We start from the raw sequence: 16,471 nt of genomic DNA, 5'->3' as shown, positions 1-16,471 counted from the left end.
CGAGCATGGGCAACGCGCCCGCCTGGTGGGGAGAAGTCAGGCACAAAATGCACCCTGGGAGGCAGGTTCATCGCAAACACGGTGTCACATGAGTCATGAGCATCACGTAACAGAATTGTGTCCAGACGACCGACGACCAGGGCACAGGGCTTGCCTGAGCCATGCAGCCGTCCCACGCCACAGACCCTCCTGCCAGCCCGAGGGCCGCCATCAGAAACCCAGCCACGAGCGGACACAGGTGTGCACTCTGCTGCAACACCATTTTAAGGAAGTTCGGAGAAGACCCAAGTTTCAAATGTATGACATATACGCTGCCCCCCGATAATCAAAAAATGCTTTATTCAGTTGTATTAATTATTCCATCAAGCAAAAACATACAATTCCATTTACCGCCTAACGCAGGCGTGCTGGCAGGCAGGCTGAAGAACTGAAATCCGCGGACAGGCAGGAGCAGGCTCACCTCTCATGTGCGAACCCCCGGACGGCAGCAGACCCTGCGGGAGCATCAGAGTCATAACCCACAGTGAACACACAAGTGAACACCACTGAGTTCTGCACCACTAACGAAAAGCTCAGAAACACAGCTCTCAAGAACGTTCAAAGGTTCAAGTTTGCTCTTGTCACACATACGTAACGTTTTCTCAAATGTACTTTTCCAAGAGATGCTCGCATGTTGGGGGAGCACACTTGCCTGCGTGCCGCCTCTGCAGCAGCCCTGAGATGCTGATGGGCTGCCGGGGGGCTGGGGCCCGGGGGCCCCCAAGGCTGGGCGAGCCCCTGCTTCCCGCTCTGCCTGGTGCCTGGGGGGCTGGAGTGTGGGACGGGCCCTTACAGGGGATCTGCAGCGATGGAATCCTAGCAGTGAAGTCAAGAAACAGAATCAGCAACGCTTCAAATGTCCTTGGCAACATGATAATTCAAGCACTGACTATTTTTTGGTTTTAAAGACTATGTGTTGATTCAAAAACACGTTCTAAGTGCCCAGGATGAGTGAGGCCACGTGCTGTGCTGGGGGCTAAGTGCTCCTGCGGGAGCAGCTGCCCATGCAGCGCCCACCAGGCAGCCTCCAGCACCTTCTCTGGGCTGTGGTGACTCTGAGCGGGGCCTGAGAGGATGGCTGCCCGTGACCAGGGCCCAGCGCCTGCCGTAGGAGCCCCTCCTCTGCTGATGCTGACAGCAGTCAGGAGGTATAATCAGTGGGAACCAGGTAGGGGGGCCCGGCTGCCCTGGGGGTGGAATGGGGTGAGGAGAGTAATCCCGGTCCTGTCACGGGTGTGGGCAGGAGGCAGGCAGGGTGGCCTTGTGAGTCAAGGGGTAGCAGGCACACAGACACGGCTCTGGGTGAGCTGGGAGAGGATGCTGGAGGCCAGCGGCTGGACTGCGCCCACCGGCACTGGAAGCCACTAAGAGGCTTTAGGTCGGGGGTGGGGAGTGGGAGGCCAACTTCTAGAGACCTCCTGGCCTTCGAGCACGTATAGGGCGGCCAGTGGACGGCAGGCCCTGGGCCAAAGCCAGCCTCACCTGCTCTTGTAGATAGTCTTAGCGGCACACAGCCACGCCCACTGGCTCAAGCACGAGAATACTGGCCACCTGCCCTCAGAGCGCGGCCGGTCTGGTCTGCTCCTGTGACGAGGTGTCGTGCACCCATTACATGGCTCTATCAGAGCTTTAAGTAACAGGGCAACTGCCTAAGCTATATTTTAGCTTAAAGAAAGCAAAATATGAAGTGGTCTGCACAATATATCCTCACTCAGAGCACGTAAAAATGGGGTTAGAAAGCACTATTTCTAGTAAGTCAGATCACGAGGAGTCTTGTTTCTCACTTTCCATTTTAAACGTCTTTAAGGAGCTGTGTGAGGGACGCTACCTGAGAGCCTGTGGCATGCTGCTGTGACCTGGCGTCAGGCCGAGGTGCTGAGGGCCGTGGGAGACGCTGCCTGCAGGGGCGGGATGAAACGTGAGTACCACCTGCTCAAAGGAAGGAGAAAGTCACACCTGCCGTGTGCTCTGTGCTCTGACCTGTCCCCTTCACGAGACTGGGCGAGCCCCTCCTGTCCCCACCGTGTGCCCATCCCCACTGAGCTCCATCCCACCACGCCCCATCCCTGCTCAGCCCCCAAACTCTTCCCGATGCGGCAGTAGCGCCCTCATGATGGGGAGTGAACACTGCGCCCATACGCATGGCTGCAGCTCAGAGAAGATTCAAACCGTCCTGACGGCTGAGTGGTCTGATATCAAGACCCAGGCACAGACACTTGGGTGCTGAGCTTCAGCTGACACTGTGCTCAGCCGCGGCCTCCACCTCTGCTGCCCGTGGGCGGTGCGGGAAGGCATGTGGGAGACACTCAGTAATGATGGGCACCCACACTGTCCCCATGCTCTGAGAGCCGTGGGAAGGGAAACACTCCTCCAGCTCTGACAGGTGTGGGGGCAGCAGGACCGAGCCCGCCCGTCAGTGCCAGGACTCAAGGTGGTCTCCATTCAAACCACAGGTTTACACCCGGCCGCGTCTCTGTGTTGAAATCCTAACAGGTGGGTAAGACACTTCAGCTAACCCTGCAAACGTCCCTGGTAGCTTCTGTCACACCAGAGGGCAGATGGGTAAAGATGGCCCTCCTTTAACACCTGAATACTTTTGTATCCAAATCTTGTAGAATTTTGACATAAGAAAGGCAGGGAGAGAAGGAAGACAGCGTTAGCTTAGGCTCCCTATGTGTCCTCTCACGTCACCCCTCTCCTCATTGAAGAACCTGGATCAGAGCCGTGAGTGCCTTTCCCAAGGCTGCACAGCGCTAAGTGGACAATGGAGGTCTGGTCTGTTTGCCCTTGGGCTGTGTGGATGGCGGGAGGACACTGCCCTCTGGTGGCACCGCAGCCCTGCTGAGAGTCTGCAGGTGACCCTAGGAAGACCCCGCACAACGCTGAGAACCAGGGAGGCAAACTGTCTCAGCTGTGGCTGTGCTAACCACGTTTTTTACGGTCTGTATTTACGATGGTTTGACGTCCTGGGGCCTTGCTAATCCTGGAGAGAGTGCCCCTCCCAGGGTCAACGGACCCCCAGGGCCAGTGAAGGGTCTGCCTGCAAGCGTGCCTCTGACACAAACACCAGCCACTCTGAACCTGCGCTCTGATCTGCCTCCTCTGACCTGCCTCCTCTGACTTTCACGCTCTGCCCTAATCACCTGAGGCTGGGCCTCAGAGAACGTGGGGCCCCACCCTGAGACCGCTACAGCGACTCCAGCCAGCCAATCCCAAACCTGCCAGCCTGTCCCGCCCTGTCGCCCACTCCTTCCCCTGAAAACAGTCAGGACTCCTGCGTGCCTGCCTCCTGCCACCTGCCTCTGAGTGTGAACTTCTCCCTTCACAGCGGTTGTCTCCTCATCTGCTGGCCTCACCACCTGATTTCAAACAAATTGGGCACCCGTCAACACACGGCAGAACCAGCAGCCACCAGCAGTGGCTCTCTGCTCGGTGACATCAGGCTCACGGTCACTTGGAAGTTTCTTATTTACTCTTTACAGTAATTTACAGTGGACATACAGAGATGAGGAAACTCAGGCTCCAAGAGACCAACAACTCATGGGGGCCGTGTGGGCAGCCCTCTCAGGCCTTGTGTGCTCAGGGCTCTGTGGCCAGAGCGCAGTGGGCATTCTGCACACCCAGCAGGCGGTGGGCTCTCAGGAGTCCCTCGGGCTCTGCCTGATAACCCTGACAGGGCAGAGTCTGTTCTAAAGAGCAGTAGCTCAGTGAGCTGCCGAGGACGGTGGGGCGGCTGGGAAGACGGAAAACTATCCCAGAGCCACCAAGAGCTCAAGAGCATGGCAGGGCCGCAGGACCAGAGGAGGACGTCCTCAGGCTGTGAGGGTGCCCCGTGCTCCAGCCAATTAAAACCCAGGAAACTGGGGCCGGCCCTGTGGCTGAGTGGTTAAGTTCACGGGCTCCAGTTCAGTGGCCCAGGGTTTCACTGGTTTGGATCCTGGGCGCGGACATGGCACTGCTCATCAGGCCATGTTGAGGCAGAGTCCCACATGCCACAACCAGACGGACCTACAACAAGAATATACAACTATGTACTGGGGGACTTTGGGGAGAAAAAGCAGGGGTAAAAAAAGACAAAAGAAGATTGCAACAGCTGTTAGCTCAGGTGCCAATCTTTAAAAAAGAAAACAAAACAAAACCAGGAGCCAGAGGGATGCTCTCTTACCAATGAGACACCTCCAAGCCAGAGCCTTGAATTCTGCTCAGGAAAGCAATATTATTTAATGCATTTTAGAAAGATTTTCATTTGAAAAATTTAAATTAAAAACATTTTGAGAGCCAGCCCTGGTGGCCTCGTGCTTAAAGTTCAGCACTCTGCTTTGGTGGCCGGGGTTTGCTTCCCAGGCACGGAACCACACCACCCGTCTGTCAGCAGCCATGCTGTGGTGGTGGCTCACAGACAAGCACTCGAAGGACTTACAACCAGAATATACAACTATGTACTCAGGGCCTTTGGGCAGTAGAAAAAAAAGAGGAATACTGGCAACAGATCTCAGCTCAGAGCGAATCTTCCCTGCCAAAAAAAGAAAAAAGGGAGAGAGAAAAAAGAAATAAAAATTAAAAAAGAAATGTGACATTTCAAGAGGGTAAGTTTGATTATCTGGAATATGGAAAAACTCATTGCCCTGTGGTGCCAGATGAACAAGGCTCTGCTGTTTTCTGGATGAGACAATGTGCCTCAAAGCAATCGCTCCTGTCTGATCACTGAGAGGGAAGATACCCAGAAATGCTCTTAAACCAATCAGCCATGGGCATAACATGAGAGGACATGAAACTGTGCAGCCATCTGTGGACCGCCTGTCACCGGGTGAAGTGGGACGGCTGCAGGCAGTGTTTTAAGTCATTCAATGAGTGCTGAGAAGACACTTCTGGCTTGTGGAGTCGAAATCAGCAAACCACCTCTACAAGACTGAGTATAAAACTGGATGAACTTGTAAAAACAACTGTTTTAAGAAATCAATGGCATCCGTGCTGGAACACCTGCGGTGGCCTGGGTGGAAGAGGGCGCTCTGCCTGGGGCTGGTGAGAGGGCAGCTGCACCAGCGAGGGGCGGCTTGGAACTCACGGCTTTGCTTCCAGGGGGGAAGCCTTGACCAGCAGAAAGCACAGCCACCCCACAAGAGGTGAATCGGTCGCAAATGGGGAGCCCACAGCTTTGCTGGCCTGCAGCCACGACTGGGCAGAGCAGAGACCAGCCAGAAATCGAATGGGGAGACTCTGGAGACCAGAGCACCAGAGAAAGGCTGTGCTCCACGTAATCCTGGCCAAAGGAAAAACACACACATGGGCAGGGGGATGAGCAGGGGGCACCCAGAGCGCCTGGGACAGCATAGTCGGGAGTGGTCAGAGCACTGGCTGCATGTGAGTAGGCTCCCAGCACATGCAGGTCATCAGCAGAAGAGCCAAAAGAATCTAGAAGAAGGAAGACAAAGTCGGAGGACGCACTTCACAACTTCAAAAATTACTCTAAAGCTATCGGGAGGGAAAAACAAAGAGAAAAGCAGCTCGTCACACACAGAACAGTGCGGCCCACAGCTGACGTCTCATCAGAGACGAAGGAAGCCACAGGAGGCAGAACCACCATGCAAAGTGCTAGAAACTGTCAACCAGGAATCCCACATCCAGGGAAGCGGCCCTTCAGCATGAAGGCAAACTGGAGACACCCAAAGGTGAGCAACACTGAGAGAACTCATGCTGGCCGCCCACCCTGCAGTGACCAGCTGCTTCAGGCTGAAAGGAGGTGACAGCCGACAGCACCTTGAACCCACGGAAGGAATGAGGAGCACTGGAAATGGTAAAAACATGACAAATGTGAAGAACGCACGTGTCTGTTTCCTCTTGTGATCTCTGAGAAATGTGAGCTGGTTTACAAGAAACAACTACAATCCTGAACTGTTGGGTTTATAACACGTGTGAGTGCTATATATAACATACGTAATGACATATGTAAAGAAAACATTACCAAGTAGGGGAGGAAGTGGAACCTGGCTGCAGCGACACTGCTGTATTTCTCCAGGATTAAGTCAGCTTTCACCTCAAGTAGGTCAGAAGATGCATGTTGTAATCCCTAGGGCAATCGCTAAGAAAAAACAAAACCCACTGCACAGTACCAACCGAGGCATCAAACGCGCCTCAGTCTGCTGGAACAGAACACCACAGACTGTGGGCTTAAGCAACAGAAATTCTGTCCTCACAGTCCCGGAGGCCAGAGGCCCAAGACCAAGGTGCTGGCTGAATTCGGGCTGTGAGGGCTCGCTTCCTGGCTTGCAGACAGCTGCCCTCTTGCTGGGTCCTCACACGGCCTCCTCTTTGTGTGTGTGCGCATGGAGACAGGGAGCGAGCTCTCTGGGGTCTCTTCTCATAAGGACACTAATCCTACCAGATCAGGGCCCCCCGTACGACCTCATCGACCTCCTGGGGGTCCCACCTCAAACACAGTCACCCTGGGGGTTAGGGCTTCAATATACGAATTTTGAGGGGACACAATTCAGTCCATAACAACATGGCACACTAAAAATATTTAATGCAAAACAAGGCAGTTAAGGAGATAAGCATAAACAAAAAAATCCCAACTCACACACAAACAAAGGCAGACATAAATCCAAACATATAAATAACCCTCTTAACCACTGATGGGCTAAACAGTCCAATCAAAAGGCAGAGATGTTAAAAATGGATCAAGCCAAAAAAAAAATAGCAAGACCTAACCATATATTGTCTACAAGAGGCACACTTTCGATTCAAAGACACAAACAGGTTGAAAATAAAAGGATGGGAAAAGATAGATCATGCAAACTATAACCAATCAGAAAATTAAATGAAGAAAATTCCACTATCAACAATAATTAAATACCTAAGTGTAAATTTATCCATAAAGTAAAAGACCCGTACACTGAAAACTGCAAAAGATTCTTTAGATAAATTAAAGATCTAATAAACGGAGAGATAGATATGTCATGGCTATGAAGTGAAAGACTCAAAACTAAGACAGAAATTCTCCCCCAAATTGATGTACAAATTCAATAAAATTTCCATCAAAATCCCAGCAGGCTTTTTGGGTAGAATGTGACAAATGGATGTTAAAATTTACATGGAAATGCAAATGACCTAAAATAGCCAAAATTATTTTGGTAAATTAAGAACGGAGGTACAGGGCTTAACTGTCTGACTTCAAAACTTCTTGTAAAGTGAAAGGAATCGAGACACGATGGTATTTATAAAAGGACAGGATATGCTGGCCAATAGAACAGGAAGTCCAGGAGAAAACTGTGACACTTATGCTCAATTGATTAATTTCAGTTTTGGACTGTCCTTAGTACCGTCATGTGTCACTTAATGACGGGGACATGTTCTGAGAAATGCATCATTGGGTGATTCTGTCATCAGGTGAACATCACAGAGTGTACCTACACACTGATATTTTGCAAAAGGTTTTGTAGATGGTGTAGCCTACTACACACCTAGGCTACATGGTACTAATCTTATGGGACCACCATTGTATATAGGGTCTGTCATTGACCGAAATGTCGTTATGCAGCACACGTCTGTATCTAGAATTAACTGATTTTTGTAGATGGATCTTGCATCCTGTAACCTTACCAATCTTGTTTATGGTTTCTAGTAGTGTTCTCACAGATTCTTTATGACTTTCTACCTGCAAGATTATGCTGTCTACACTTCTTCCTTTCCAACCCAGGTGCCTTTAATTTCTGTCTGGCCACACTGTACTGGCTAAGAACCTCCAGTACAAAGTCAAATAGAAGTGGTACGTGTGGACATCCTTGCCTTGTTCCTGGTGTCAAGGGGACACTTTCAATCTCTCAATATTATGATGCTGGCTGTGGGTTTTCTGTAGATGTCCTTTATGAGGCTGAGGAAGTTCCCTTCTATTACATGTTTCTTGAGAATTTTGTCAAAGTTTTTTTCTCTTGAAAAGATCTTGTTTTTAGGTCTGTTACTGTCCTAATACAGTTGCCATATTAACTGGTCTTCAGATGTCAAATAACCTTGAATTCCTTGGGTAAACCCCACTTGGTGATGGTACATAAACCTTTTTATATGCTGCTGGATTTGATTGCCTCAGAGCTTTCTAAAGAATTTTGCACCCATACTCATGTGGAACGTTGCTCAGTCTTTCTCTTGTGTTGTCTTTGGCTTCGTTATTAAGACATTACTGACCTCATGAAACGCACTGGGAAGCGTCTGATCCTCTTCTATTCTCTGAAAGAGTTTAGGTAGGATTGGTATTAGTTCCTCCCTAAACGTTTCATAGAATTCACCCACGAAGCCATTGGGAAACAGGATTTTCTTTGTGGGAAGATGTAGAAAGTACTAATTCAGCTTCCTTACTTGACAGAGATCTATCCGGATTTCCTATTTCTTGAGGTAGTTTTGGTAATTTCTTTCTAGGAATTTGTCAACTTCACGTGAACCACTTGTTAGCACAGAGTTGCTCACAATATCCCCTTACAATCCCTTCAATATCTGTAGGGTGTATAGTGATGTCCCTGCTTTTATTCCTGACACTGGTAATTTGTGTTCTCTCTTTTTCTCTTGCTAAGTCTAGGCAAAAGTTTACCAATTTTGCTGTTCTTTTCAGAAGACAAACTAGGTTTCATTGATGTTCTCTATTGTTTTTGTTTTCCATTTCATGGATTTCCACTCTACTCTCTTGTACCTTCCTATGGTGGAAGCTTAGATGGCTGACTTTAGGTCCCCTTCCTTCTAAAGGACTTAGAGCTGTGCATTTCCCTCTAAGCACTGCTTTATCTGCAGCCTATACATTTTGATACGTTGTATTTCCTTTCATTCAGTTCAAAATATTTTCTGATGTTACTTCTGGTTTTTCCTTCGATCCATAAGTTAGTTAGAATTGTGTTAATTTCCAAATATTCATTTTATTCTCAGATTTTTCTATTGCTGATTTCCAATTTAATCCCATTGTGGTCTGAAAATACACTGTGTGTGATTTAGTCCTTTGAAGTGCACTGGAACTTGCTTCCTGTCCCAGTACATGATCTGTTCTGGAGAATGCTCCGTTGCACTTGAAAAGAATCTATATTCTGGTGTTGTTGGGTGATGTCTACACTTGTCAGATAAGTCAATTGGGGTTAATAGCACTGTTCAAGTCTCCTATCTTCTTATTGATTATTTGTCTAATTGTCTTATCAATTATTAACCATGGGGTATTGAGATATCCAGATCATAATTGTTGGATTAACTTTTTTTTTTTTTGAGGAAGATTAGCCCTGAGTTATCATCTGCCAATCCTCCTCTTTTTGCTGAGGAAGACTGGCCCTGAGCTAACATCCATGCCCACTGTCCTCTACTTTTTTTTTTTTAATACATGGGATGCCTACCACAGCATGGCTTTTTGCCAAGTGGTGCCATGTCCGCACCCAGGATCTGAACTGGCAAACCCTGGGCCACCAAGAAGCAGAACGTGCGAACTTCACTGCTGTGGCACTGGGCCGGCCCCTAACTGCTTCCTTTTTTAATTGTCAGTTTTGGCCTCATGTATTTTAGGGCTTCCTTTTTTGGTGTGTCTACACCAACAACTGTTAGGTCTTCCTGATATATTACCCCTTTTACCATCATGAAATACCCCTCTTTGTCTCCAGTCATATTTCTTAATTCAAAACCTACTGAAAACAGCCACTCCAGATTTTTTCTATAATTTTTTTCAACCTACTTGTATCTTTGAATCTAAAGTGTATCTCTTGTAGACAGCATCCACTTGGGTCTTCCTATTGTTCCAGTCTGACAGCTTCTGCTTTTTCACTGGAGTACCTGGTGCACTTACGTTCAAAGTTTCTACCCATAGGTCAGGTTTGTGCCTCTTTGCTGCTTGTTTCCTGAATGTCTCATATCTTGTTTGCTCCTGCTCCCCTTTATGTCTTTCCTTATCTAGCTGTTCCATCAATCTCTGAGGGTACTGAGAGCTCTAAAACTGATTTTTTTTTTTTTGCTATCAATTGTACCTTCATGGCCACAGTTCTTCCAAACAACCACGACTTGCTAATTAATGTTTTCACGAGAACGTTGTCACATGGGTCCAGATTTCAAAGGAAAAAAATACACAGCCATTGTTCTAGGAATTTTATACTAGAGTTGGGCACACATCATTTTGACTATGTGCTTCAGAAAGTACTTAGACACTGTTCGACCTTAACATAAGATGACTCAACTGTTGCTGATGCTTTTTTTGACAGTTAAAAATAATCTCATACCACTGGATTGGTCTTGTGTCATTCAATATGGTGTATATATATACACCACACACAAACATACACATAAGATGGATGGATAGTTGTTATGAACAGTGTGAAATAAATTCATTTCCAGCTATGGGTTGTTTGGAAAAAAGATCAATATGATACATTTCCACTATAAGTAAATGAAAATGAATGCAGCCCTGTGGTTTCCTGAAAGCCTGGTTCTCCACGTGGCTCCAGAACTGCATTGCTGACCCCTGGAACACGTATTCAACAACTGTCTGTTTCTTCTTCCCAGCAGCCTTTGCTTCACACATCTGCTCTGTTGTCGGATGTATAACATTCTAACTGCTGTGTCTTCCTGACACAGTGACCCTTTATCATGATGAGATGTTCCTCCTTGTCTCCAGAAACCTTCTTTGTCCTAAAGTCTCTTTTGTCTGATACTTGCATCACTGCTCTAGTTCTCATCTAGTTACTGTCTGCATGGCATCGTTCCCATCCTTTTACCTTGCACTTATTTGTGTTGAATTTAAAGCGTGTCTCTTGTGGACTGTGTAACTGCATCTTGCTTTTATCTAGTATGACAATCTCTGCCTTTTGATCAGCGTATTTAATCTAAGTACTGATGTGATTTGATTTACATCTGCCATTTTGCTATTTATTGTCTAGATGTCCGATGTCTCTTTTTTCCTCTAGTCTGCCTTTATTGCCTTCTTTTGCATTAAACAAATCCTTTTTAATTTGATATTGTAGTATTATGTAATAATGTAATATTTTAATTCCTCTTGAATTTTAAACTGTATTTTGGAGTTATGTATGTTAAACTAAACAAGTCTAATTCTATTAATACAGACTTAATTCTAGTGAAATGCAGCACCTCTGCTCCAACATAGCTGCATTTCCTTCCCCTCCTCTGTGCTTATTGTTGTGTATGTTAAGCTATTTGTTATAACCCCAACAAAAGTTGCTTCAACCACCTTACATTTTAAGTAGTAGAGTCAGAGAATAAGAATGTCTTACACTCCCCTACATGCTTTCCACCTCTGACACTCTTTGCTCCTTCCAGTGGAGTCCGGTACCATCAGTGTAAACGTCTTCCTTCAGCATTTCTTGTAGGGCAGGTCTGTTAGCAACAAATTCTGTTTTTGTTACTCTGTGACTGTCTTAATTTCATCTCCATTTTAAAAATTACTTTGAATATACTTTTTTTTCTATTTCCCTTTTTATTGAGGTTATGATAGCTTACAACCTTGTGAAATTTCACTTGTACATTATTGTTTGTCAGTCATATTGTAGGTGCACCACTTCACCCTTTGTGCCCACCCCTCACCCCCCCCTTCCCCCTGGTAACCATTAGGCTGTTCTCTTTGTCCACGTGTTTATCTTCCACATATGAATGGAGTCATACAGAGACTGTCTTTCTCTGTCTGGCTTATTTTGCTTAACATGATGCCCTCAAGTTCCATCCATGTTGTTGTGAATGGGATGATTTTATCCTTTTTTATGGATGAGTAGTATTCCAGTGTATATAAATATATGCCACATCTTCTTTATCCAATCATTGGTCACTGGACACTTGGGTTGCTTCCATGTCTTGGCTATTGTGAATAGTGCTGCAGTGAATACAGGGGTGCAAGTTACTTTGGATTGTTGATTTCAAGTTGTTTGGGTAGATACCCAGTAGTGGGATACCTGGGTCATATGGTAGTTCTATTTTTAATTTTTTGAGGAATCTCCATACTGTCTTCCATAGTGGCTGCACCAGTTTGCATTCCCACCAGCAGTGTATGAGGGTTCTCTTTTCTCCACAACGCCTCCAACATTTGTTATTTTTTGTTTTGGTGATTATAGCCATTCTTAACAGGTATAAGGTGATATCTTAGTGTAGTTTTGATTTGCATTTCCCTGATGATCAGTGACGATGAGCATCTTTTCACGTGCCTATTGGCCATCTGTATATCTTCTTTGGAGAAACGTCTATTCATATCCCCTGCCCATTTTTTGATCGTATTGTCTGATTTTTTGTTGTTGAGATTCATCTTCATTATAAAAGGAGAATTCTACTGGTTACAGAATCTTTGGTTGGTATTTTTTAAGAGCACTTTGCACATGGCCATATCTAAGAGAACTGGAGCAGAGAATACAACCTGTTGAATAAAACAGGAATCCATGAATCTACGTTCTATAAATAAATGAATGAATACATAAATTAGATAAAAGGGAAAGCACTTCCTCAGTAGAATGCCAACTGACACATGTAGAAGGACTTGTGGATATATGGAAGTCACTCCACACAGTCGTCACAACAATGGTTGACTGTTGGGGTGAAGGCTGGATGAAGAAGAGAGAATCAGCGTCCATGGGATGCTCATCAGAGCAGGTCATGGTGCCAGCTTGGAGAAACTGACAGACACCAGTGCAGCCGGGTGACACGGTGGATGTCCCCATGGTGGGACAGGGTGACTGTGTGTGCCCTGACATGATGTGCCAAGAAGAGGCAGCAGTTATGGGCATTGCTGCTAGGAGAGCTTGGTCTGGTCTTATGAGGAAACAAACACCAGACAAGCCAGCTCATGGGTCGTCTTCTAGAATTTAAGGACTGTATTCTTTAAAACTGTTGAGGATGGCAAAGACAGGGAAAGCATGAGGGTCTGCTCCAGCCTGGAGGGGACTGAAGAGGTGTTACACCTGGAGACAGGGTGTGTTCACACGGGACTCTGGACCTGAGGGGTAAAGGAGTCTGGCCGCGACGGCTGACGGGCCGAGCTGTGTCGGGGCCGAGCGGCCTGGGCTGCGGGCAGTCCTGCGGAGGAGGCCCTGTCTTTCAGGGGAGCAGGCACCACAGCTGTAACCTGCTCTCAGCGCCTCAGAGAAACTCTGACGACCCAGAGGGGAAAATATGGCACGATGTTCACAGCTGGGGAGTCCAGGTGAGGGGGACATGGGAGTTTTTACCCTGTTTTACCATTTTTCTGTGTGTTTGAGACATTTTCAAAACAAATTATAAAAATACCAAGTTGGACACTCATCTTACAACGTCTCTCTCTCCAAATATACTCCCAAGAATTTGGAAAAAGGTAAACATTAAAAACTAGAAGAAAATGATCTGGGAATGGGAAAAAAATCTAAGCATAAAAACCTATGAAATAAAAAAGATAATAGTAACAGATTTGAGAAGATAAAAATGTTAAATGTCTAAAATGCAAAAAATCAAATACAAAATGAGAAAGCACATTGGGTAAAAGGTCATACCCTTTATATCGAGGGTTTCATGCACATGAAGGGAAAGAGAAAAACAGACAATTCATAGAAAACCCACAAGATGCCCAAGATGAAAACGCTCAGAATCGTTGACAGTCACAGAAACGAGGCCCTCTCCTTTCAGACTGGAAAGGGGGCACCACAGACACTCAGGGTGCCAGACGCCCCCGGGGCAGCCCTTGTAACTTGTTGACACTTATCAACACACAGAGGGTCCCTGTGCTCCCTGTGACCTTCTGGAAACGTAGCTGGGGACAGAGTCAAGTGAGTACACGTGTCCTCATACGAGCCCCCCTCACCCCGACGTGAGGTCGGCCCCAGGAGAGGCAGGGAGGGTGCTCCAGGCCGAGAGCACAGCTGAGCAGGGTGGCGGGCACACGCCAGCCAGACCCCGGGTGTCTGTGTGGGGAAGGAGGATGCAGCGGTTCCAGAAGCTGCCAGTCGCTCACATGCTGCTGGCCTCCTGTGAAGACAATGGGAACCATGAAGCTGGGCCACAGGCGGGGGCATGGGTGGGGCGCGGGCAGCACCAGGGTGGGAGGGCAGCTTGTCCAGCCCTGTGCAGGCAAGGACATGGGCCCCACAGGATGCTCCCAACCAAGGCGGGCGCACAGCAAGAACATGCACCCTGGAGAAACGCGACTTGCATCACCAAGGAAACGCATCAACAGGCAGCTGAGCAGGACTTGAGCACAAGTGTCACCAATGCTCCCCAAGGTGTGACAGGTGCTCCATCCATGGGGACAAGCCAGCTGAAGAGTGGCACATCAGATCACTGCGACAGAAACTCAACTGAGGGGCGCAGGAGCTGTACCTGTGAGCCGCTTGACAGAACCCAGGTGGGAAGCACAAAGGAAAAGTGCTGGGACAGACAACAGGGCTCCCGCGGGAGAGGCAGGGAGGCGGACGCGAGCATGCAGACCTGAAGGAGGCCTGAGCGGGATGAGCACTCGAGCCGGGCACCTCATGGCCAGCAGACACCCCAAAGCTTCCAGAGGCAAAAGCACAGCACCGTGGACACGGAGGACAGGCTGGCGCCACCTCCCCAAAGTGCTGAAGGACGAGGGGCCTGAGCCAGCGCTCCCGGGGCACCTACACACTCGCTCAGGGTGTGGGTGGAACCAGAGGCTCCAGAAAGGATGCCCAGGAGAGCTGCACCTGGAGGCCCTCACTGAGGCCATTACTAGAACGGCAGCGTCAGCAAGAAGAAAGACGGATCTAAGAAGCGAGATGCAGGCAGCAACGGCGAGAAAGGACAGAAGAGCTCATGGTGCAGAACAAGTATTGGTCACGAATTTAAACGTTTCCAGGATGGCAGCGAGATTAATTCCACGGAGTTGGCTGGCGTTTGGCGAGGGAGGGACATGGAGGCAGAGAGCCCGTGTGGGCGACCGTACTGGCCAGAAGGCCTTGTGCTTCACAGCACTAGGGGCGACAGGGGTCGGGGGGCAAGAGGGCTCACTGTGACCCCAGGGGGAAGGGCCTGAACCAGCGGGTGTGGTGGGCACTCACTTCGGAAACCGACCAGAGACTCCAACAATTCTCAGTCAGCCAGTCCCGTGACACAACCTTTGCTCAAACCCAGGAGACACAGCAGTTTCTTCCGTGACATGTTAAATGGTGCTCACGAAGGTGTCCCTCAACAGACCCAGGAGCTGCACCACTTTGGGGAGTGTGTAGCCGCCCACGCTGATGTCACTGAAGGACAACACTGGACAAGCTGTGACGGATGGGATTCAACATCCCTTCAGGGGAACACATTTCAACACGCGTGTGGATCTGAGGTGTGGTCTCAGGGACGTGCACTCACCCATGCGTCCATCCTGCGGTGGACTAATCAGGGAGATTCTCGTCGGGCCAGCTGCTATTTCAGGCTAAGCACATAAAGAGAAAAAAGTCGATGACATGTGAGAGCTGCCACTCCTGGGAGCAAGAACCTCCTCGTTGTTAACTAGGAACCCAGCTCCTTGGGCTTATCAGCCTGACAAATTCCTGGCTGATGCGGTTTCGAGCTCACGTACGTGGAGGGCAATGCAGCAAGTCCCTGATGCGCCCACTGCCCACCAGGCCACAGCAGCGAGGGGATGAAGGGGTCACCAAGTGCTTGTAAGAATTTTGGCAGAGAGAAAAAGGAAACAAAGTTCTTGGCTGTCATTAGAAATTTTAAAATCTCGAGTAAATCCTCATTTTGGGTGCATAATTTTGTCACCTTGAAATCCAGGTGTTGATGACAGGGGCGTGGTAGTGTTGTTTGCAGGCGGCAGTGTGTGCTGGGCCCTACTCCAGGCCGTGCACACACGTCAGGGTCACCACCCCTGACTCCCCGAGAGGGAGCCCAGAGGGACAGCAGCTTGTCGGGCTGTGAAGCTGGCGACAGAGGCCACTCTGTACCCAGGGCCCTTCCTCTCAACCACTTGGCAGGGGGGATCTGGGGGCCGGCGGTGGACACAAAGGTGCTGCCAGGAGTGCAGACCAGGTGCTGCTTCTTGCCATCCAACCCTTCATTTCCATGGTCGGTCCTGGCCCCATTCCTGTGGCCCCTCACACTCCCGGCCCCCACTAGTCTGTCCCCAGACTCGGCTACCACCACCACCTGTGGCCCTGCTGGGATCTCCGTGGCCCACCTTCCCAGCTCCTGTGCCCTGGCACACCCACCCCAATGATCCTTTGCTCCACCACCGAGCGGCCTCACTCCAGAGCACAGGGCACCCTCTGCAAACACACCAACCCCAGCTCTGTCTCGGCTCATGCCCAGGCAGATCCCAACCTTGGAGGCACAGCTCCCTCAGGCAGACAGGCTTTGCAATTGGCACTGCACTCCTGGCAGGCCAGCATCCCCTGAACCCTCCACTTGGCACGTCCTCCATCCAGCCATCCAGCCTCCAACCACCCAACCCCTTCTCTCCCCATCCACTTCGGGCTGATACCTCACTCACGCCCAGACAGAAGTTCTG

General features: G+C 48.9%; 1 protein-coding gene across 5 annotated transcripts in view; it reads right to left on the bottom strand.

Annotated features, from left to right (window-relative positions):
- Positions 1-320: 320 nt before the first annotated feature.
- RNF212 (ring finger protein 212) overlaps positions 321-16,471 on the bottom strand; it is a 41,906-nt gene continuing 25,755 nt past the window's right edge. The window contains exons 9-12 of one of the 5 annotated variants that reach the window (XM_023638549.2): positions 15,328-15,391; positions 1,868-1,937; positions 692-855; positions 321-494 (exon numbers count right to left, since the gene is read on the bottom strand). In XM_023638549.2, the coding sequence (XP_023494317.1) occupies positions 457-494; positions 692-855; positions 1,868-1,937; positions 15,328-15,391 (336 nt within the window). In that variant the 3' untranslated portion in view covers positions 321-456. Of the gene's footprint in view, positions 495-520; positions 856-1,867; positions 1,938-13,495; positions 13,981-15,327; positions 15,392-16,471 lie in introns of those variants that run through there. The other 4 variants (XM_070262869.1, XM_070262868.1, XM_070262867.1 and 1 more) reach the window with 4 other exon arrangements.

Source organism: Equus caballus, chromosome 3, assembly GCF_041296265.1.
Source record: "Equus caballus isolate H_3958 breed thoroughbred chromosome 3, TB-T2T, whole genome shotgun sequence".
NCBI lineage: Eukaryota > Metazoa > Chordata > Mammalia > Perissodactyla > Equidae > Equus > Equus caballus.
Note: the sequence above shows the minus strand (reverse complement) of the source record. Positions and strands in the feature narration are given on the sequence as shown.